The 21,297-nt window shown below is 39.3% G+C and overlaps 1 protein-coding gene across 5 annotated transcripts in view; it reads right to left on the reverse strand.

Moving 5' to 3' along the window:
• Positions 1-21,297, reverse strand: part of PARD3B (par-3 family cell polarity regulator beta) — a 697,616-nt gene that overhangs the window by 196,410 nt on the left and 479,909 nt on the right. For all 5 annotated transcript variants that reach the window (XM_070732030.1, XM_070732029.1, XM_070732032.1 and 2 more), the window contains one exon: positions 7,193-7,303. In XM_070732030.1, the coding sequence (XP_070588131.1) occupies positions 7,193-7,303 (111 nt within the window). The remainder of the gene's footprint in view (positions 1-7,192; positions 7,304-21,297) is intronic.

Below are 21,297 nucleotides of genomic sequence, written 5' to 3' on the forward strand. Positions count from 1 at the left end.
AAAACAAGGACTAGCTTTATATTTTGCTTTTTTATTTTCCCTGCATAAGCCTACTTTCTGTAAGACAATAACATGACTATTAATACGGTGAGCTCTTTCTGCTTCATAAAAGAGTCAGTTTGGTCTAGTGCAGTGCTTCTCAAACAGTGGGTTGGGCCCCCTGGAGGGGGGCAAGTAAGGATGCTTTGGGGGGGGGAGGGAGTGATCCCAGGGAACATGCTTTTTTTGTGGGAGTAGAGGTTTTTTGTACCAAACAATAGCACACAGCACAGAGTAGGAGATATGAAGTGCAGATAACAAACCCTCAAGAGACACCATGGAAAAATATTTAACAGGGATAAAAAGAAAGGAGGAGAGAGAGAGAGAGATAATGGAAGAAATGTAAATCTCCCAAAAACTAAGACAAGGAAATATGATGAAGCGTATATCACGCTTCGCTTCACGGTGATTACAGTGGGAGACGAGGAAAGACCAGTATGTTTACTGTGTCTAAAAATGTTGGCAGCAGACCTCATGAAGCCAAATAAATTAAGGCATCACTTAAATACATTGCACCTCAGTCATGCTGATAAGCGCTTGAGCTTTTTCAGTAAAAACATGCCGAATATTGCAAACAGTCATCTCAGCAGGGATTTGGGGGGAGGGGCACAAAATGTTTACTCCTTCTTAGGGGGAACATAACAGAAAATAATTAAGAAATACTAGTCTAGTGGTTAAGGCACCAGGAAAGAAGCCAGGAGACTGAGTTCTAGTCCCATTTTAGGTATGAAAACCAGTCACTCTCTCTCAGCCCAACACATCTCATAGGATTTGTTGTGGGAAAAATAGAAGGAAGGAGTATTTTGTGTGTTCACCATCTTATTTATTAAAAAAAAATAAAGCAGGATAAAGATCTTGAAAAAGGAGGATTTCAACATATGTTTTCCTCAAGGAGATCATTGCAATCTTTCATTTAGAAAATAAAGTGATTCAAAGCAAATCTGCAGGTACTGAGCACTCTGACTCTGAAATCAAGTATGGTGTTTGCAAAACAGTGTCCAACATTTAAAGAATTCTAATTTTAAGAAAGGCATCCTAATTTCTTTCTTGTAAAATCTTTAATTTTGATGAGGGGTTGCTCAGTTGAAGCCTTAAACGATGGAAATATTGCCGGTTTATCATAGGTGTCTGAAAATGCCAGTGCTATCTCTAGATTGGGAAGCATTGCCCCTAAAGATACAGATCTGAGACTGGATGTTTCTTCTGAATTCATGGCCCCTAATAAGGCAGCATGGTGGTGGTTTGGTGCTGCTATGCCCAGGGGGATCCTTTGCATAGCATTGCCCCCTGTGTCAGTTGTGGTTTTCCTTTATACAAGGCCACCTGGCAGTAGAATTTCACACTCTCATTACTACCTGGTTAGATTACTCAATGCTGCTATATAGGGCTGTTTTTATGTTATGTCTGGAATACTAACCGGCACCTACTGTTGGGATCATATTGCACTTGTGCTTCAGACCTTGCACTAGCTTCTGAGTACAGTTTAAAGTGTTGGCTTTGACCTATAATGTCCTTTATGGCTTGGCACCTACTTATTCCCAGAAACTTTATTTTAACTGGAAGGAGCCCAACTTATATGGTCATATTGGAAGGAATAGTTAATAGGTCTTCAGGAAGAAAAGGTGGGGATGGTGGGGATGTTGAAGCCAAAGATTGCTGTTTTTCAGTAGCTGCTTTACCCTTTGGAACAGTCCTCCGGTGAAAAGCAGACTGGCCCTTCCTTTGGATGCATCTAGGGAAATTTTTAAAAACCAAATTCTTGGTAAATAATTTACATTCTAGAATGTGCTGTCACTATAATGTGATGATTCAGCATGATTATCTATGTGTTTTTCTATTGTTTGATTAGGCCTTGGTTTATTGATTGCATGTTTGTAATGAACTTACCGTGACTATTTAAATCAGTTTGAATAGAATAGAATAGAATTTTATTGGCCAAGTGTGATTGGACACACAAGGAATTTGTCTTGGTGCATATGCTCTCAGCGTACATAAAAGAAAAAGATACATTTGTCAAGAATCATGTGGTACAACACTTAACAATTGTCACAGGGGTCAAATAAGCAATGAAGAAACAATCAATATTAATATAAAATCTTAGAATACAAGCAATGATATAGCTTGTAAACCACTATGAATTGGACTTGACTGTCATGGCATATAAATGTAATGAATAAACAAATAATCTGGCTAGGGATACATATTCTTTCTAGATTATTTTGAGATCTACAGTGGAATAACAAGACACCAGTAGATAATAATAATAATAATAATAATAATAATAATAATAATAATAATAATTTATTAGATTTGTATGCCGCCCCTCTCCGAAGACTCGGGGCGGCTCACAACAAGCAATAAAACAATATTGTACAGGCACAAATCTAATATTAAGAAAAAACTAAAAAACCCTATCAATTAAAAACCAAACAGCACATACATACCAAACATAAATTATAATAAGCTTGGGGGAAAGGTGTCTCAAATCCCCCATGCCTGGCGGTATAGATGGGTCTTAAGTAGTTTACGGAAGACGAGGAGGGTGGGAGCAGTTCTAATCTCCGGGGGGAGTTGATTCCAGAGGGCCGGGGCCGCCACAGAGAAGGCTCTTCCCCTGGGGCCCGCCAGACGACATTGTTTAGTCGACGGGACCCGGAGAAGGCCAACTCTGTGGGACCTTATCGGCCGCTGGGATTCGTGCGGTAGTAGGCGGTTCCGGAGGTATTCTGGTCCAATGCCATGTAGGGCTTTAAAGGTCATGACCAACACTTTGAATTGTGACCGGAAACTGATCGGCAGCCAATGCAAGCCACGGAGTGTTGTAGAAACGTGGGCGAATCTAGGAAGCCCCACGATAGCTCTCGCGGCTGTGTTCTGCACGATCTGAAGTTTCCGAACACTTTTCAAAGGTAGCCCCATGTAGAGAGCGTTGCAGTAATCGAACCTCGAGGTGATAAGGGCATGAGTGACTGTGAGCAATGACTCCCTGTCCAAATAGGGCCGCAACTGGTGCACCAGGCGAACCTGGGCAAACGCCCTCCTCGCCATAGCCGAAAGATGATGTTCCAATGTCAGCTGTGGGTCGAGGAGGACGCCCAAGTTGCGCACCCTCTCTGAGGGGGTCAGTAGTTCCCCCCCCAGGGTAATGGACGGACAGATGGAATTGTCCTTGGGAGGCAACACCCACAGCCACTCCGTCTTGTCTGGATTGAGTTTGAGTTTGTTGACACCCATCCAGGCCCCAACAGCCTCCAGGCACCAGCACTTCACTTCCACTGCTTCGCTGACTGGACATGGGGTGGAGATGTACAACTGGGTATCATCCGCATATTGATGATACCTCACCCCATGCCCTTGGATGATCTCACCCAGCCACAGTGGAGATAAATAGTATTTGAGGAAGAGTGGAGACAAACTGAATTCTAGTCAAGGCACCAACTACTGTACTAAACATATAAGTTGCAATATGCAAAATGACTTCTTAAAGTGCAATGGTGTACCAATGGAAATGTGTATATCTAAAGAATGTGTAAGAATTTGTATACACATGATGAAAAGAACCCATACACACATGATAAAGAAAAGGACAACAAATTTAGTAACACTAGACTAATTCTGGTACACATCTATTCCACATCACTTAGTTTGTTAGCCATTCTATGAAAATATGTTTCCTTCATTATAATTTTATTGACACACTTAAGAGTTCAAGACTGTGTGTAACAATCTTCTAGAGCCATTTATCATGCAATTCTTTCTGAACTTGAATCCAATTTGAGTCTCAGAACAACTTTCTGACTGTGCTTCAGGAAAGAACTTATGTGACTAGAATGAAAGAGCACTTCCTCAAGAGTCACTTTTCATGAATTTAGGAAACTTACTGCTCTTTGGGTAAAGATTCCCCCCCCCCCCAAAAATATATCTTCTCTTCAGGAAAATGATTGGGATGGAGATCAAAGTGCCAAGACAAGGAAAAGTCTTTTTCTACCTCTCCACCATATAAACATAGGGACAGCACCAAACTATTGAGTTAGCAGACATGGAACATTCATAGTAGATGGCCTAACAAACTTTTACCAATATTACTAATTAGGAAAGCATTTAAAATCTATAAAACCCAGATGGGTGGCTCAGGCTCATAATATCATTTTCCTGCTATCTCTAGACACTGCAATTGTAAAGATTTACAATGAATTAATCTCTCCCCTAATGAGGAATGTTCAACTAAATGTGCAGAGCCCACATTCTTATAAATCATTTCTGAGGCTTGGCCTGTTCAGAAAGGAAAGACAAAGTATGCAGCTTGTGAAGTCATAGTGGCAGCAAGATCTATAGCACAAGATCACTGCATGATGGTGAATTCCAATACATCCATTACAATCTCCGGCCTCGATTTCTTTATAGGATTGGTGAATCTTGGGGCAGAGTTATAAAATTCAGGTTGTCTTGACAAACCCTTAACAGAATAACACCAGAAAGCATTAAGGTTTCACTCATCTCCATAACTTAGATAGTATCTTAGTTGTGCATAATTTACACTACTATGTCACAGAAAAGCTAGCTTTTTATTGTTCATAAAATCAGCTACAATGTTTTCAAGACCTTGGCAATACATTATTTCTTTTTTGCCAGTACCATTCATTATACTAAGCTCTTGAGCTACCTCCCATGTGGATATTCATAGTTTGCTAAGTGAAGCATCATGTTAGTGCAAATGAATTACCTGAAGCATGCTAAAGACACATGTTCCGCAGCATGAATGTCTTTAGAATCTTGCAGCCATTCTGGAGCAAGCCATTAAGAGCTGAACACCAAGTGATGGGAAACTAGGTGGAGTAGACATAAAGCACGATAAATCTACTGATTTTCAGGAGAATTGCTCCACAGATTGCTAGGTGTGAGGTTTTATTTGTGAAGCTGGGTTGTAGGGATCAGAATGGATTGTGGCCAGTGTACCAGCTTTCCTGTTGCACACCAATGAACTGCAAGAGCTGGTAGTGATGTTCTCCAGGCTTATGGTCTTTGGTGCTCCTCACATTTATGGTTCTAGGCAATTTCAATCAGCCATTCATGGCCACCATAGAGCTAACCCATGTCATCTCTTACAAGGGAGACCACACATTAATTTGTAATCACATGACAGTGGAGACATGATTTAAAGCTGGGAAATGTTAGCTAAATGTTTATTCTGGAATTTTTTTAAAAAATCCCCCCCAAAACTGTAAAAAACGTATGTGCAAATATCTACCGTACTTTAAGAATAAGAAGGATCAATGTGGATGACATGTTGTAGTGATTAACTCATTCCTTCTCCATACAGACTGAAGATGCATTTTAAATGCACAAGTACCATATGAGCAGACAGTCTAATATATCTGTGGTAAACAAGGAAAAGGCAACCTTGTATCCTTCAGATATTTCTATTTTTAGCCAGCATGGCAAAAACAAGGTGTTGAGAAAGTAATAGTCAAAACATCTGGAGGCACCAATCATCCTATCCCTGTGGTAAACCATGGGAATTAATTTATGGTGTACATGGCTGAGGGCTTTAAAAGTCATCTGAATGGGATGCTATACAGTCTACTGAGGTGACCATGACTGATAAGGTCTGCATTTTTGCTGCCTTTCCTGAGGAGTCATCTTACTCAGTAAAATATTAGTAAAAGAGTAGAGATACATTTATATTACCAGCTGCAGCCAAAGGTTGTTATGCAATTAGAACTTATTGTGTGACATGCTTGTTAAAACAAAATCCGCCTTCTAGGCAACGATGACCAGCACTGTCTTCAGAAAGATGACACATTCATATGTTATATAAAAATGACAGAGAAAATAGAAATAATCTCCTTGTATACATGGTATAAATTAAGCCCTCCTTTGGGATTCATGTTATACATTTTTTCTCTAAAGGAGAAATAAATGATAGAAAGCTATCCAGGGAAAAATTGTATTTCTTTTCTTGTTTAATTGTAGGATAAAAATCAAATATGTAAGTTAAAAATATCATATAGGTTCATTCAGCTTTCTAAGCACACCTGCTGTTCCCCATTTCTGTCTCAAATGATTCCAGGTCAAAAGGTGAATAATTATTAGACAAGATAAACCAGAATTATAAAGGCATGAAACCGAGTGTTTTTAATAGGTTCTTACCAATTAACTGTCACTCCAGGGAATATATGCTATTTTGAAAGAAATTTTACCACTACAAGAAATATTAACAACAATTACTCCACGTCTGTCCAATTGGAACATTAACCTAGAAACAGAAGGGATCATTCCCAGAAGTCTGCCAACATTTTAACAAATGGCAGTGGCCCTTTAACAGATGGGATGCTTGCTCTGTAGTTTGCCAGGATCCCAACAATGAACATGAGCGTCTATAAAAATGAAAGACATGTACCATCATTGCCAGTGATAGAGATTTCAGTGTCATCAATGCGAGTGCTGGCTAAGCATATAGACTGACCACACTTTGACTATAAGATGATGGAGATTCAAATGAAAGCAATTATTGATATGGTTGGATAAACAATAAAACTAATTTTATCATTTGCATAATATTACGTATAATTTTATAAACATTTTACAAATAATAATAAAAAAACAAAGTGCTGAATTTAGCAAACATTATATCAGGCTTTTTTGTATGTCCAACTAAATCAAGTTTAAGGTACAAGCTAGGCATGACAGACAAGAAATCACTGGAAATGTGGACTGTATCACAGCCAGAGAGATTTATATACTATTTAATTTCTTCACATATTATTGACATAGAATATGCAATCATTACGCATTAATTTTTTGGATGTACGGTTTTTCAATATATGATCCTGTGTGCAACTTACCCTATAACCTGGTATTTGTGGCTTTTTATACATGACTTTTCCAACTTAAGTAAATAATTTCTTCTATACTCAATTCTTAAAAGTAAAAGTACTGTAATCCCCATGTACATTTTAAAACTCAATTTACCCAATACACACTGACAGTTTTTACATATAGATACTGTTTTGTAATAATCTTTCAATTATGAATGATAGACATTCTTGAGTACATTCCCCAGACTTTTCTGGCCAGTGCACAGCTTTCCTTTCCACTGAAGACCAGAAAACAACAACAACGACAACAACAACACACACACCACAAAGCTCACCTTTCCCGTTCCTCCTTCATCTTTTCTAGGTCAACTTCTTTCAGTGTACCTTGCTTGGAGTTTCCCTTTTGATCACTTTTTACACCTTTATCTTCTTTTTTCTTGCCAAATCTGATTTAAAAATGAGATTTCACATTAAAATAAGCCAAAAAATACTATGAAAATCTTCAGAGCTGATTTAAACAGAGCGATGTAAGCAACCAAAGTATATTATGGTTTACTTCAGTTTCAATAAAGCTGACTCAAGGAACTCAATCATTTTAGAGTATAAATTAACTTATTTTCCACAAACTTTTCCATAAATTTTTCATTATGATTTTCATTTTTATTGTTTTAGAAATATTTCTCCTTTATTATTTTAATGCTTTCAATGTTGTAAGACACCCAGAATCACTTCAAAAGGAAATGGGTGGCAAATAAATTTAATAAACAAACAAACATGGCATGTAATAAAATCTATAGGGACAGTCCAAGGAAAGTAATTATGTGGCAGAAAATATGGAAAACTCTGTTTTTGTCAAATTCACAAAAGATGAAAAATCCTGGTGAACCTAGTATCAAAGTTACTTTAAAAACATTTAGAGTGAAAACTCTAAATAATTTAGCCCAAAGTCAGTTATTTTCAAGCATAAAACAAGGTGATGAAAACATATGAAGTAAACTTAGCTTCAGAGAAAACAACAACTATTTAATGAGATTTTCTTAATTTCTTTTATTAAATTATATGGAGGAGAGCCTTGAAAGGCCAAGCCAGTTCTGCCTCCCAGACAGTTTGATTTGATTGTTTTGAAAATCAAAAGACTGAAAAGATCCTATAAAGACCGAGAAGATCCTGTAAAACTCAGAAGATCCCTCCTTCTGGAAGGAGTTTAAAATCGCTGCATAGAATCTTCAGGAGAAGGTGGCTACCATGACATCGAACCGTTACAGTCTCCAATTATTTTTTAAGCCCAAATTTTTACAATCATTACCTATGTAATTTGGATGCATGTATACCATTTTCTTAATTGATTCACCATTTATTTCTAATGCTATATTATCAATAATGATATTATTCTTTCTAGTTTTTGTAAAATTAGCATTTCTAAAAAAATGCTAACCATTATCTCTTTTCTGGTGCTAACAGGCCTTTGTAAAAAAAACATTCAATAGGTATGTTTCATACATGTGCATATATAGTGGTATGAAAGTGTATGTATGGATTATATTTACTCTTGAATATGTGTGTGTGTGTCTGTGTGTGCGTGCTCACGTGCATGTATGTATATATGCATCTCTCTATATAAAAATAAAAGATTCAGGACATTCTTCAGTTATTTTGTGTCTCTCTACAAAATACTGTTTTATTCATTAAGCATCTCTCCTGTGGCATGTTGGATGAATTATGTTTTCCAAAAAAGTTGGCATTTTTTCAGTGAGTGAAATTGAATTCCTGACTTTCATTTCATTATTATATAGCTCACAATACTATTGAATTCAAATAATGAGTCCCCAACATAGTACAGTACAAAGCGAGTCTCTAAAAGGAAACTGTTTGGAGATTCCACATATTAATTGCCAATTAAAAATATCTTGTTCTGCGTAAATTCAACATTTGCATAAGGTTAATTTTATGCACATATGTTATCTACATTTCTTGTGTATATGAAGTGGTATGTACAGAGGTCAATCTTTTTGGTTCAGTGTGCATGCTAGATGTTATGCAAAATAGCAGGGGTTATGGATACAGATATCCCTTCACGTATTGTCATTGGAGCAGACAAAGCACCATTTTATGATAATATTACTACCAGCATTTCTAGTTGTCTTCTTTCTGAGTTCTTTCTAGCATTAGAAATAACTAATCCCTTTCCTGAACTGACAATCCCTAACTTCCTCTCCTGACTATTGCAATATGCTCTTCATGGGGCTGCCCTTAAAGAGCATCCAGAAGCTCCAAAATGCATCAGCCCACATGGTTTTGGACAAACTTCGGTATGCATATGTATCACCTCTCCTGCGGGAGCTGCATTGGTTGCCAATTTGCTTCCAAATCCAAATCAAGTGGTGGTTGTCAACTTTAAAGCCCTTCATGGCAGGTGCCAGGTTATCTGAGGGACCGCCTCTTGCCTGCCACAGCTACCTGACCCAGCAAAGCAAAGAGGCATCCCCTAGGGAAATACACCAGGTGGGACCCAGAAGAAGGACCTTCTCTATGGTGGCTCCCTCTCTCTGGAACATCATTGCCCCGGAGATTAGAATGTTCCCCACTGTAACACTCTTCCAGAAGGGGTTAAAGACCTGGTTTTGCCAGCAGGCTTGGAGAATGGAAGATTGAGATAGAGCCCATTAAATGGTTTGTGGATGTGTGGTCACCAGGGCAGAGGGTTATTATTATGTGATTACAGTGATCCCCCGAGTTTCGCGATCCCGATCATTGCGAATCGCTATATCGCGATTTTTCCACCCGATGACGTCACTCCCTTCCTTTCTCATCTTTCTTTCTCTCTCTCTTTCTCTATCTTGCTTCTTCCTCTCTCACACTCTCTTCCTCCCTCTCTCATCTCTTTCTTTCCTTCTCTCTCTTTCTCTATCTCTCCCCCTCTTGCTCTCGAGCGGCAAGCGAGTGGCCGGGCGAGCGGGTGACGGGCAAGCAGCAAGCGGCAAGCGAGCAGCCAGGCAGGCGGGCGAACGGGCAAGCGGCAAGCGGCAAGCGAGCAGCCAGGCGGGCGGGCAAACGGGCAAGCGGCAAGCGAGCGGCCGGGCGAGCGGATGATGGGCAAGCGGCAAGCGATCTTGGGGTTTCCCCTTTGCCTGGGCGGCGGGAAGACCCAGGGAAGGTTCATTCGGCCGCCCAACAGCTGATCTGCTCCGCAGCGCGGCAGCAGCGAGGAGCCAAAGATGGGGTTTTCCCGTTGCCTGGGCAACTGGGAAACCCCATCTTCGGCTCCTCGCTGCTGCCGCGCTGCAGAGCAGATCAGCTGTTGGGCGGCCGAAGGGTCTTCCCCGCCGCCCACACGCAAACTCCACCATCTGCGCATGTGCGGCCATGGAAAAAGGGGCGCGCATGCGCAGATGGTGTTTTTACTTCCGTGCCACTACATCGTGAGTTATCGATTATCGCGAGGGGTCTTGGAACGGAACCCTCGCGATAATCGGGGGATCACTGTATTCTCTATTATTAGTTTTATTTATATATATATATATAAGGTTTTTGTATATAAGGTTTTTATGTATAAGGTTTTTATATTCCTGTAAGCAGCCTTGAGTCACCATGTGCGAATAGGCAGCAATATAAATTTCCATAAACAAACAAACAAACAAACAAACAAACAAACAAACAAATACTCATCTCAAAAAAAGAATGTACTAAGAATGGGGCATGTATGAAATCTATGGTAAAAAAGAAGTAATACAATCAACAATGAATACGTGTTGAATGAATGCGGGTACAATGCAAAAGTGAGTGATTGGTTCAAAGGACAAATATTTGAAATGGATCAAAAAGACTGAAGAAAAGGAAGATTAGTAACACTGTTGAGAGCCAGTCTGGTGTAGTGCACCATGATAGAAACAGGAAGATCTTGAATTCTAATTCTGACTTTGTGCTTTGGGAACAAAACCAGCAGGTCGCCTTGGGCCAGTCACTCTCTCCTAACTCTAGGAAGACAGCAAGGACAAACCACTTCTGAAACACTTGTCATAAAACTGCAGGGTCTTGTCTAGGCAGTTGCCAATAGTCAAGAAAGATGAGAAGGAAATAAAAATGCTTATACTGTACCAGAGAGCCTGCTTTTTTTTTTTGTATGGTGTAATATTTCATTGTTAGTTTTTCTTTAAAAGATGTATAGGTTCTGTTACATGTTATAAAACAATTGCTACCCTCTTTACTAGAAGAAGAAAGGATTTGGTCTGAAAACATGCAATTCTGTTTGGGAATTCATGACTGAGTTTGCTCAGGCAAAATATGGTATTGCTTTTTTCCATACCCATCATGGAGCACATTGCTTATGGGCCAAAAGGAACGAGGGGAAAGGAGTAGGAAATAATCAACAACTCAAAACAAATAGAATGTTTTAGTGGAAGGCAAGCACCTGCCTAGGGATAAGCATCTGCAAAAGTTTCACTGAATAAAAAATATTTCTTTCTCTCAAGTGAATTCAGATAGGAGGACTAAACACTGTTCTGTAGAGAAATCTCCACTTCCTTGAATTTTTAGCAGGCAGAAATATCATCAAAAAGGGTTGAGTATTTGAAATCATCAATTATTCTATCACATAATAACTTTACAAGCTTAAGCAGATAGTGTAAAATAGCCCTCAAGCTAATTCTGGAAAGATCTGAATCTAATAGCAGCCCAGAAGAGAGCTTTCTTGTCTAATGCATACATATTAAATGGATAACACACCGCTTTTAGAGATGCCGCATTCTAACCAAACTATGTTTTATTGTTTCTGCTCTCCTTCCTAGTTTTATTTAAGCAGATCAGAAGTTTAATATTTGATTTTGCCTATGCTGAAATTTTTACCAAGTAGTGCTGCCCTAGTCTTTTAGGAATATAGTGATCCCTCGAGTTTCGCGATCTCGATCTTCGCGAAACGCTATATCGCGATTTTTCAAAAAATAATAAATGAAAAATACTCCCCGTTTTTTTTGTTATACTGTACCATGGTTTTTCTCACCCGATGACGTCTTTTTTTCTATCATTTCTCTCTCTCTTCCTTCCACTCTTCTCTCTTTCTTTCTTCCTCTCTCACACTCTCTTCCTCCCTCTCTCATCTCTTTTGGGGGGGCGGGGGGCGGGTGCCTACGGGGGACGGTGGCCACCAGTGCTGGACTCGGCGGTGAGAGGGGCGGTAGCGGTGAGTGAGCGGGCGGGCGGGCGAGTGGCGGGCGGGTGGGTGCTTACGGGGAACGGTGGCCGCCAGCGCTGCTGCAGGAGGACTCGGCGGTGAGAGAGGTGGTAGCGGCGGGCAGGCGGGGTGGCGGACAAGTGGTGGGCGGACAAGCGGCGGGTGGGCGGGTGCTTACGGGGAACGGTGGCCGCCAGCGCTGCTGCAGGACTCGGCGGTGAGAGAGGTGGCAGCGGCAAGCGGGCGGGCGGCGGACAAGCGGCGGGCGGGTGGGCGGCGGACAAGCGGTGGGCGGGCAGGCGGCGGACAAGCGGCGGGCGGGCGGCAAGCTGTATGTAGCGGAAGTAAAAACACCATGGAAAAGTGGCGCGCATGCGCAGATGGTGTTTTTACTTCCGCACCACTACATCGCGAAAAATCGAGTATCGCGATGGGTCTTGGAACGTAACCTTCGCGATACCTGAGGGATCACTGTAATGCAGAATGTGGACCAAAATAGGAAGAAATTAAAATTGCTTCTCTTCCCTCTTTAGACATACACACACACCAACGTTCACCGTAACACCTGGCAATTATAACAAGTAGATATTGCAACAAGAAGAATGCTATTAGCTAGTGATGTATTATTATTGTCAAAATCTGGATAAACTGAAGTAAGATTATATACTAATGGACTGTAAGTAAGTCCAGATGAAAATAGCTCTCTTTGCTATTTTTGGCTTTATACCAAAACTGTGTGAAGTTGCACAGTACACCTGCCATACTAAATATACTGCCTTTTTAGTAACCTTGGCTGGATTTCTTTTAAAAAAACTTTTTTTGCCATTTACAAAATCTTTAGAAAGTTCTTCCTGATGGTTTTATATCAAAGCTGAAAGCTGTTAAGATACCTGGTTTCCAAACATTCAGGTGTCAAAGCTATGGAAGAAAACATGATAAGAGTCCTCAGGGGACATGCTCATCTTTAAGGTGCAACAAGACTTATTAGACAAGAACAAAAATAAAGAAATGATGAAAATGCAGGCTCTAATATGACAAAGCAACAGACTAGCTTGAATTGCCAAAGATAAGGAAGTTTTACTTATTTATTCACTCACTCAGCTTGAGCCTATGGTAGCCTTTCTTCCATGAGCTCAAGCACTCAGCCCTGTCTCTCCTCCAATTTTTCCCCAACAACAACCCTGTGTGCTTGCTTGGCTCCTTCTTTCCTCTTCTGGAGGCCTTGGTTTTACTCTGCAATTTAGTCTGTTAGCTCTGGCCTGCTATTATATTCAGATGTTTCCAGCATTTACAATTATAAGAAATGAATGGAGATGTTAGCAGCCTTTGATGTAAGAGAGATATAAAATGATACAGTAAGAGAAAATCCTTAAAAGACTTGTATTTGAAAGAGTACAGTGGAACCAATAATTCCTACCTACTTTAAATCTTAAGAAAAATCCTGGCAATCAAATGAAAAATTGCACTTATTTCAGGAAAAAAGAGGGGAACTTTATATGAGTTCAAAAAGTTTATTTGAAACAAACAAACAAAAAGCACAAGTCACCTTCGCTAAGCAAGTAGCTGCAGTTATTTTTTTAAAAAAAAACATTCCCACACAATCCAGAAATATACAGTAGATGTGTCTTGATAAATAGTGATATCTTTAGACTGATAGCTCAATTAGGAGAAAAAAACCTCTTGTGATGAATAAAACCACTAGGGATTTAATATATTAGGCCTTTCAAAATGTTTTCCTCAAACTATATGAAAAGGAGACAGAAAATAAAATTAAGAGCATTCTGGCCTTCGGCCACTCTGCGTAATATTATGGGAGCATCAGCTGAAGTTTGCAATAAGCTATGAAAGCAGTTACGGCTATAATCTATTAGTATGCAGTTTGCAATGGAATGGCAATATCCAAATGCACTAGGTGTAATAGCTGTGCATATAAAAGCAGGAAAGAATTCTCTTTTCTGCAATTCCCAATCAAAAGAGCAAAAGTAGGCGAGTCATCCCAATGGGAAAAATCTGAAGTACTGTAGCCAAGAACAATTTGTGCAGTCACAATGGATTCCCCTCTCCTGATTTTACCTTTAATAGATTACCTGTAATGCAAGTTTTTAAATTCTTGGATCTGGTTGCAAGAACACTAATAAATTGTTGTTGCCCAGATAGCTTTGTTGCCATCTTACAAAAACCAACTCAAATAAGGTATAAAAACAGAGGTGTCAGATTGTTCTGATAGAGCTGGACAGTCTGTCAACTCAACCACCCTGCTGATTCAAGCTAGCAAGATGCAGTAGCTCTGGGTCCCCCCCTCCCCTGGGATTTATGATTTGTCATCTCAGTTCTCTCAACTAAGCTGATGTGCAAAGTAAGGGTCCTCATTGAACTCACAGCTCCTGCTTGATGAGGTGGTCGGTGGCTGTAGCTGGGGAGAATTGTCAAAGAATTGTCTGTGGTTCCTTCCAGTTGCATCCTTTCCTGGACAAAGAGGCCTTGGACATGGTCACACATGCTGCTTTAGTTATCTGCTGATTGGAGGACTATTATGTGTGTGTTACATGGGGTGCCTTTAAAGATATTGAGAAGTTACACAATGGTGTATACAGTTTTGAGAGTCCATAGGTTTGCCCATATTACACTTTTGTTATGCAAGCTACATTGGCTTCCAGTTTTCTTCTGGGTGCTAATCAAGGAATGTGGTTATTTGGGGGACTACCTTTCCCTAAGAATATCTGTCTGTCCCACTAGATCAGATAGGGTGAGCAGGCTTCAGGTCCCCTCCCTGAAATCCTGGCATCTAGCAGGGTCTTGGAAGTGTACCTTTTTCATGGCTGCCCCTATCTTGTGGAAAACCCCACTGCTGGTGATTTTACAGCCCTCCCCCTGTCCTTCCCCCAGCCTCTGGAAGGCCCTTAAGTCTTGACTTTTTACTGAGGTGTTAGGACTGTGTGGGTAGATGTCATGAAAAAAAGATAGCTGTGCCTGCTGTGGATCACCCCAAAGGGGACAATTACAATGCAGGGTTTATTGTTTTTATGACTGTTTTATTTATTAGTATTCTGGTTCTTATAAGCTGCCTGGAGTTGCTTAAGATAGACAACCACATAATTTTTTAAAATAAATAACTGAACAAATACATAGAACCAAACTCGAATACTTTAATTTTCCATATAAAAAACCTGTACCCATCATTTAAATATCAAATGTACTATAAAATTATCTGTTGTTATATTTTATCATCTCTCTTATCAGAGATGTTATCAGAGTTGATAAGGGAGAAGTAATATTTCTCTGATGCTGTCTCAGGCAATCCTAAGTGCTGATTGCTACTTGGCCCACTGACACCATCTTTTCTTTGTTTCATTTTAAAATTTTGAGACAGGCTAACAATGAACTTGCTGTTCTGCAAACCTACTACTTTGTTGCTGCTGTGATGAATTTCTTACACACAAGACTGAAAAGCGGTGACCATGGTAACATTTCATTTCTGTGTTGAAGAACTCGTTTCCACATCTCAAATGTGTTGATATTTACTTTGAGGATTAAAGAGCAGGGAGGTCTGCAAAGTCCCTAGACTTCTAATGTAGGGAAAACATCTGCTGGACAGAGTCCTAAGCAGATTGCTAGCTAAATTCAGCAACTGGGAATTCTTTCGGTTAATTAGGTCTTCCATATCAGTAGATGTCACTGGAGCTAACTGAGAACACAATGTTATTTGAAGCATTTTGTGAGAATAGAGCATTAACTCTAAAGGTCAGTAACAGGAGAAAAACAATGTAATTCATACTAAGAGGTTGTCATCTGTAGAAACAATCTGTGTTTCGAAACACTCAAAAAGTTGTTTGTAAATTCCACAGACCAACCTCTCTTCTTCCAGCCCCAAACATGGAGGGCGATGGTGAGGAGAGGCTGAGATCTATGTGTGTGTGTATGTGTGTGTTTGCACACCCACACAATCAGAAACAAAGGGAATGACAGAAGAGAAAAAATTAGTCCAACATTTGGCTATGTTCCTCTAACTGCTGGTTAAGCCACAATGATATATGCCAGACGATTTCCAAAAACCTTGGCCTCATCAGAATTTCTTTCCCATTTCTGCATTTTCGGATGAAGTTGTCAACAGAAGGATTTCTTTCTTAAATATTAATAGGTCTATTGCATAAGCAGAAGAAGTTGCTTATAGTAGGAATGGGAACATAAGGACTTAAAATAGACTGTAGACATTCATTTTCAGAGTGCTTCTACCTAGGAGCCAGGGTGGTGCAGTGGTTATAATGTGGTATTGCAGGCTAACTGCTAAGAGCCAGGAGTTCAATACTGGGTGGCTCAAAATTGACTTAGTCTTCCAATCCTTCCAAGGTTGATAAAATGAGGATCCAGATTGTTGGGGGCAATATGCTGACATTTTAAACTGCTCAGAGAGTTGTATGAAGCAGTATATAAGTGCTATTGCTATTCCTGGCAGAAGCTACTATTTTTGCATGGAGCTTAAAAGGCATCAATCTGGGTATCAGATGCGTCGTTCTTTCACTTGCAACCGCTTATCTGATTTTACTTGGCAAGAGCATATAGAAAGTCTAGGTAGATACAGGAGGAGATACTCCTGTGACACAACTACTATAAACCATTGTTATAATATCTTAGAACTATCAAGGTAAAATGATCAGTCAAGGAACAATGGGACCATAGTAAGACACTCTCTAAACTTTTAATAGTAGACAGCCAATGAGATGTCCCAGAAAACCAGAAACTGAAATTGTATGCATTGATTATGCCTAGTGATAGGAAACCACTACTATTTACAAATTCAGCATTTCTGCCCAGGTAAATTCTACCTCCTGATATATCTCCATAAAGCCTGACCTGAAGATGGGCTGAAATGGACTAGATTAACAAGATAAATTCAAGTGTGTTAGAAACTGGTCAGGAACATTAATGATAATGACTTGTGTAGGGCTAGGTAAGGTGGCCATGTGTCAGTCTGTACACAACTGATAAAGACCAAAGAAACAGGAACAAGTTGGATTTCAGTAAGAGATGATTAATATAGTCTGGGATAAATAAAAAAAGCTTGCAAACTGTAATATAAGAATTTATAAAGTGTTAATTGATGCAATGTTTTTCTTCAGATCTCTTATATCCAGTGGTTCTCAACCTTTCCAATGACGCGACCCCTTAACACAGTTTCTCGTGTTGTAGTGACCCCCAACTATAAGTGTAGCGCCAATTCTCCCAACAGAGCTTTAAGCTGATTGGCAGGAAGGTCAGAGGGACATCCCTACTGTAAACGCCTGATTGATCGATTGTAAAAATGTGTCCCGAGTATAAGCTTTAGCTATAAGCTTTAGCTAACATCATGGGAAATTTGTCTTTTCGCATATTCTTAGGCGACTCCTGTGAAACAGTTGTCCGACCCCCAAAGGGGTCCTGACCCCCAGGTTGAGAACCACTGCTTATATCAATGATGGCGAATCTTTTTCCCCCTTGGGTGCCAAAAACATGTGCACATATACTATCATGCACGTGTGAGTGCCCATAATTCAATGCGTGGTGAGGGTGAAAATGGACTTCCATACCCCCATGGAGGCACTCTGGAAACCGGAAAGAACTCATTCCCCAACTTCTGGTGGGCCTGGGAGGCCTGTTTTTCACCCTCCCCAGGCTCCAAAGGCTTCTCTGGAGCCTAGGGAGGGTGAAAACGCCCCCTAGCCGCCTGAACGCTCTCAGGAAACCTAAAAAGCTCTCCCAGAGCCTCTGCAGTAGCTGAAAATCAATTGACCGGTGCACACATGCAAACTGGAGCTGAGGTAAGGCAACGGCTAATGTGCCAGCAGATATGGCTCTGCATGCCAAAGGTGACACGCGTGCCATAGGTTCGCCATCACTGTCTTATATCTTTCAACTGCTTTTTTCCCCACCTTTTCCACAATCTCTCAATGGAAGTAAATAGGACATGCTCAGTTGAGGGAATATTGAATAAACTATAGTCTATATAGAAAATAACTGGCTTGCTGGGGCATGTGGCTTAATAGGTATGATTACATAGACTGAAACAGCCATTTGACAGCACATGGACCACAGTTACCAGGATATAAAACTACAGCTCATATTTCCTAAAACTGTTTGGCTGCAGACATTTCCTCGGTGTGCAAAAATTAGGCCTCAGTAAAAGTTCTGTATCTCATATTGTTTCTTTCAAGATAAGATTGATTATAGACAGAAAAAAATAATAAGGGTTTTATTCCCCCTACTCAATTCAAGCAAAATAAAATATTCTGAAGCCATTCTCCATATTCAGAAAAATATATAGCAACACCACAGTGTTAAATTTAAATGTAAGTAAAAATGAGTAAGAAAGATAAAGATACTAATAAGGTATGATTTTTCAGGTCCGCAAAGGGACTATAAAAAGCTTAACTGCCATGACTGCCTTGCGTTTTAAGTTATTTTATCACTCTGCTTTACAGCAGGAGAAATACTCTCTCAGAACAGCACTGTACTTTGATTAATTATTTTCATACAGAGGCTTTTACAGGATATTAGCGCTGGAGTGAGTCAGACAGGCTGCCTATGATTATCAGTCCAGACTCATTTTACATTTATGTTAATAAGGGTGTTAATGAAAGAAATATTTTACATTTTTAGTGTTTTTCTAACTATGTAAAAGCTTTCTGGTTATATTCTTATTTATTGGGCAGAAATTATGGGTGCCATATCCAGCAATTCTTTGCATCTTGTTGAAATTATCGCATGAGTTGGGAGGAAAATAATCACAGTAAATCACAACGAAACCCTTATTCTGTGAATAGTTAAACAGATCTTCATCCCAACCCTGTGGGTGAGAATTACAACACATAAAGCAGGAATTTATTCCAGAGGAAGCAGTTATGTCAATCCAGAACTCAACATGTTCATGTTCATTTATAATAGTAATATTAATTATTGTTTCTCTGAAGTAAAAGCAGTTATACTCCTACAAATTTGGTCACAAGAAAAAATGGAATAGTATTAACCCAACTACAAGTTCTGCTGTTTGCAGACATAGGTGGGTAAAATGAGGACCCGGATTGTGGGGGCAATATGCTGGCTATGTTAAAAAGTGCTATTGCTAACATGTTGTAAGCCGCCCTGAGTCTAAGGAGAAGGCTGGCATAAAAATTGAATAAATTAAATAAATAAATCAATAGGATAGAGAAAGGATAGGGAGCACTAGGCAAAAACGAGTTCATTGTTTTGACCACTGTTTGATTTAAGTACTCCTTCTACCACAAAGGACAGTGCTTGAATGAGAATCAGGTGCAATGCAATGGGCATTTTTGCCAATATTCCCCTCCCAGGGTTCCCAGAAACACCTCTTTTTTGGGTGTGTGTGTGTGTGAGATTTTTGAGGCCAGAGAAGAAGATGGAAAAGATTATAATGGAACAGCAGTGTTTCTTTGTGAATGTGAATCTGTAAAAGAAACACTTTCCATCTGTACAATGCAGATTCTGCCTCTAAACCAACTGTTCTAACCTGAGTAGCCTGAACTCAATTTCAGTTCTAAAAAATGGGAAGACACAACGGTTAACACTTCCACGAACAGCAATGAAGACAGAGAGAAGTGCAAACTGTTTTTGTCCTGTATAAAGAAAGATAAAAATATTGAAGCGGTTTGGCAGTTCAAAAAGAAAGTTTTAAGTCATAAATCATAAAGGAATGGTTCAGAAACCTGTATTTAAAGCCTCTCTACCACTTTAGGATACAAGATAAAAGGAACATTTGAAGATTCAGCTGGAAACCTTCTGGTAGATATGAATGGGCTGCCTGCAGTACTTAAAATGGCAGCCAGCCAACCAGCAACAAGATCTGACTCAAAAAAAAAAAGGAAGCAAGAAAGAAAGAAAAGGAAAGAAAGAAAAAAGAAAAGGAAAGAAAGAAAGAAAGAAAGAAAGAAAGAAAGAAAGTCAGGTACACGACAGCATAGCACCACCTACTGTTCTGCTGCAACATTGCCAAGCTCCTCCCTCCTCGGCTCCCTCTAGCATGCCTTCTTGTTTGTACATGACTGTACAATCCCCACCCTGGGCCAGGGTCTGTGTGCTGTTTTCAGTGATTCATAGTAAGACAAATATTTGATTCACTATCACCATTCATATTAGATACAAAGTTGGGCTTAAAGACAGAACAGAACCCATTCTTAACCCTGGGACTTGTGTATTTACTGTTTTTTTTGCCAAGAAACTCTTTTTTCCCCTCTTCAACCCCTCCTTTTTTTTAGAACTCATAAATAATAATAAATAATACAGTGCAGGCATTAATATGAATTTCAAAGTTTTAAATGTTTTTTTTCATATTATAAAATAATTCAATGCACTTTGCAACTTCTTATCAATGTCAAATTAAGCATCAACATATAAGCAACTATGTTAATCACATATTGGAAATTATTTAACACTGATAGAAATTTGCTATTTGAATGGTTTAATTTACTTTAATCATTAGAGCATTAACAATTTACAGTTTCTATTGTATAGATTACACTTTTTATACAATGTTTCGTACAATGTACTATTTATATTCTATAATAAAACAATTGGTTTAGAAAAAAGGGAAATTTCTCTAAGTTAAAAAATGAATTGCTAAACGCACATGTAGCACATCTACTAGAAATAGTGTACACGTACTAAAAAGTCCTATACAAATAAAAGTACAAGGTGAAAGTTGCTTTGAAAAAAGTGAAAGTTTGCTTAATTTAAAAGGGAACCATTGATAGAAAACAAAAGTAGGTTTGCATTTTATACAATAATTAGAACAATGCAAAGTGAGACCCGAAACACAGTTAATTTTCAGCGTTTAACCCCAAGGAATGATGGCCATTACTACCAAAGCAAAGAATGTGAGCCGTCACTACTCTATTCCTCTGCTCAACATTGGCATTGGGATGTCATCATTCTCTACACATGACACCACGGGCTGGTGGCACTAGACAGGCCATTTATATCAATACCCTGCAAATAATAATAGTAATAATAATAATAATAATAATAATAATAATAATAATAATTATTATTATTATTATTATTATTATTATTTAATAATTTATTAGATTTGTATGCCGCCCCTCTCCGAAGACCCGGGGCAGCATACAAATGGAAATAGATGATGCTTTGGAATTTAAATGGTGCTTCCCACTTTCTTGTGTGTGGGACAGTCACTTCCCTCTATCATACGGTAAGACTGGTTCTGCCATAGATAAACATTGCTGTTCGGGGTCCGATTCTGACTAAAACAAGAGCCTAAAATTT

This window comes from Erythrolamprus reginae, chromosome 1 (genome assembly GCF_031021105.1).
Source record: "Erythrolamprus reginae isolate rEryReg1 chromosome 1, rEryReg1.hap1, whole genome shotgun sequence".
Taxonomy (NCBI): domain Eukaryota; kingdom Metazoa; phylum Chordata; class Lepidosauria; order Squamata; family Dipsadidae; genus Erythrolamprus; species Erythrolamprus reginae.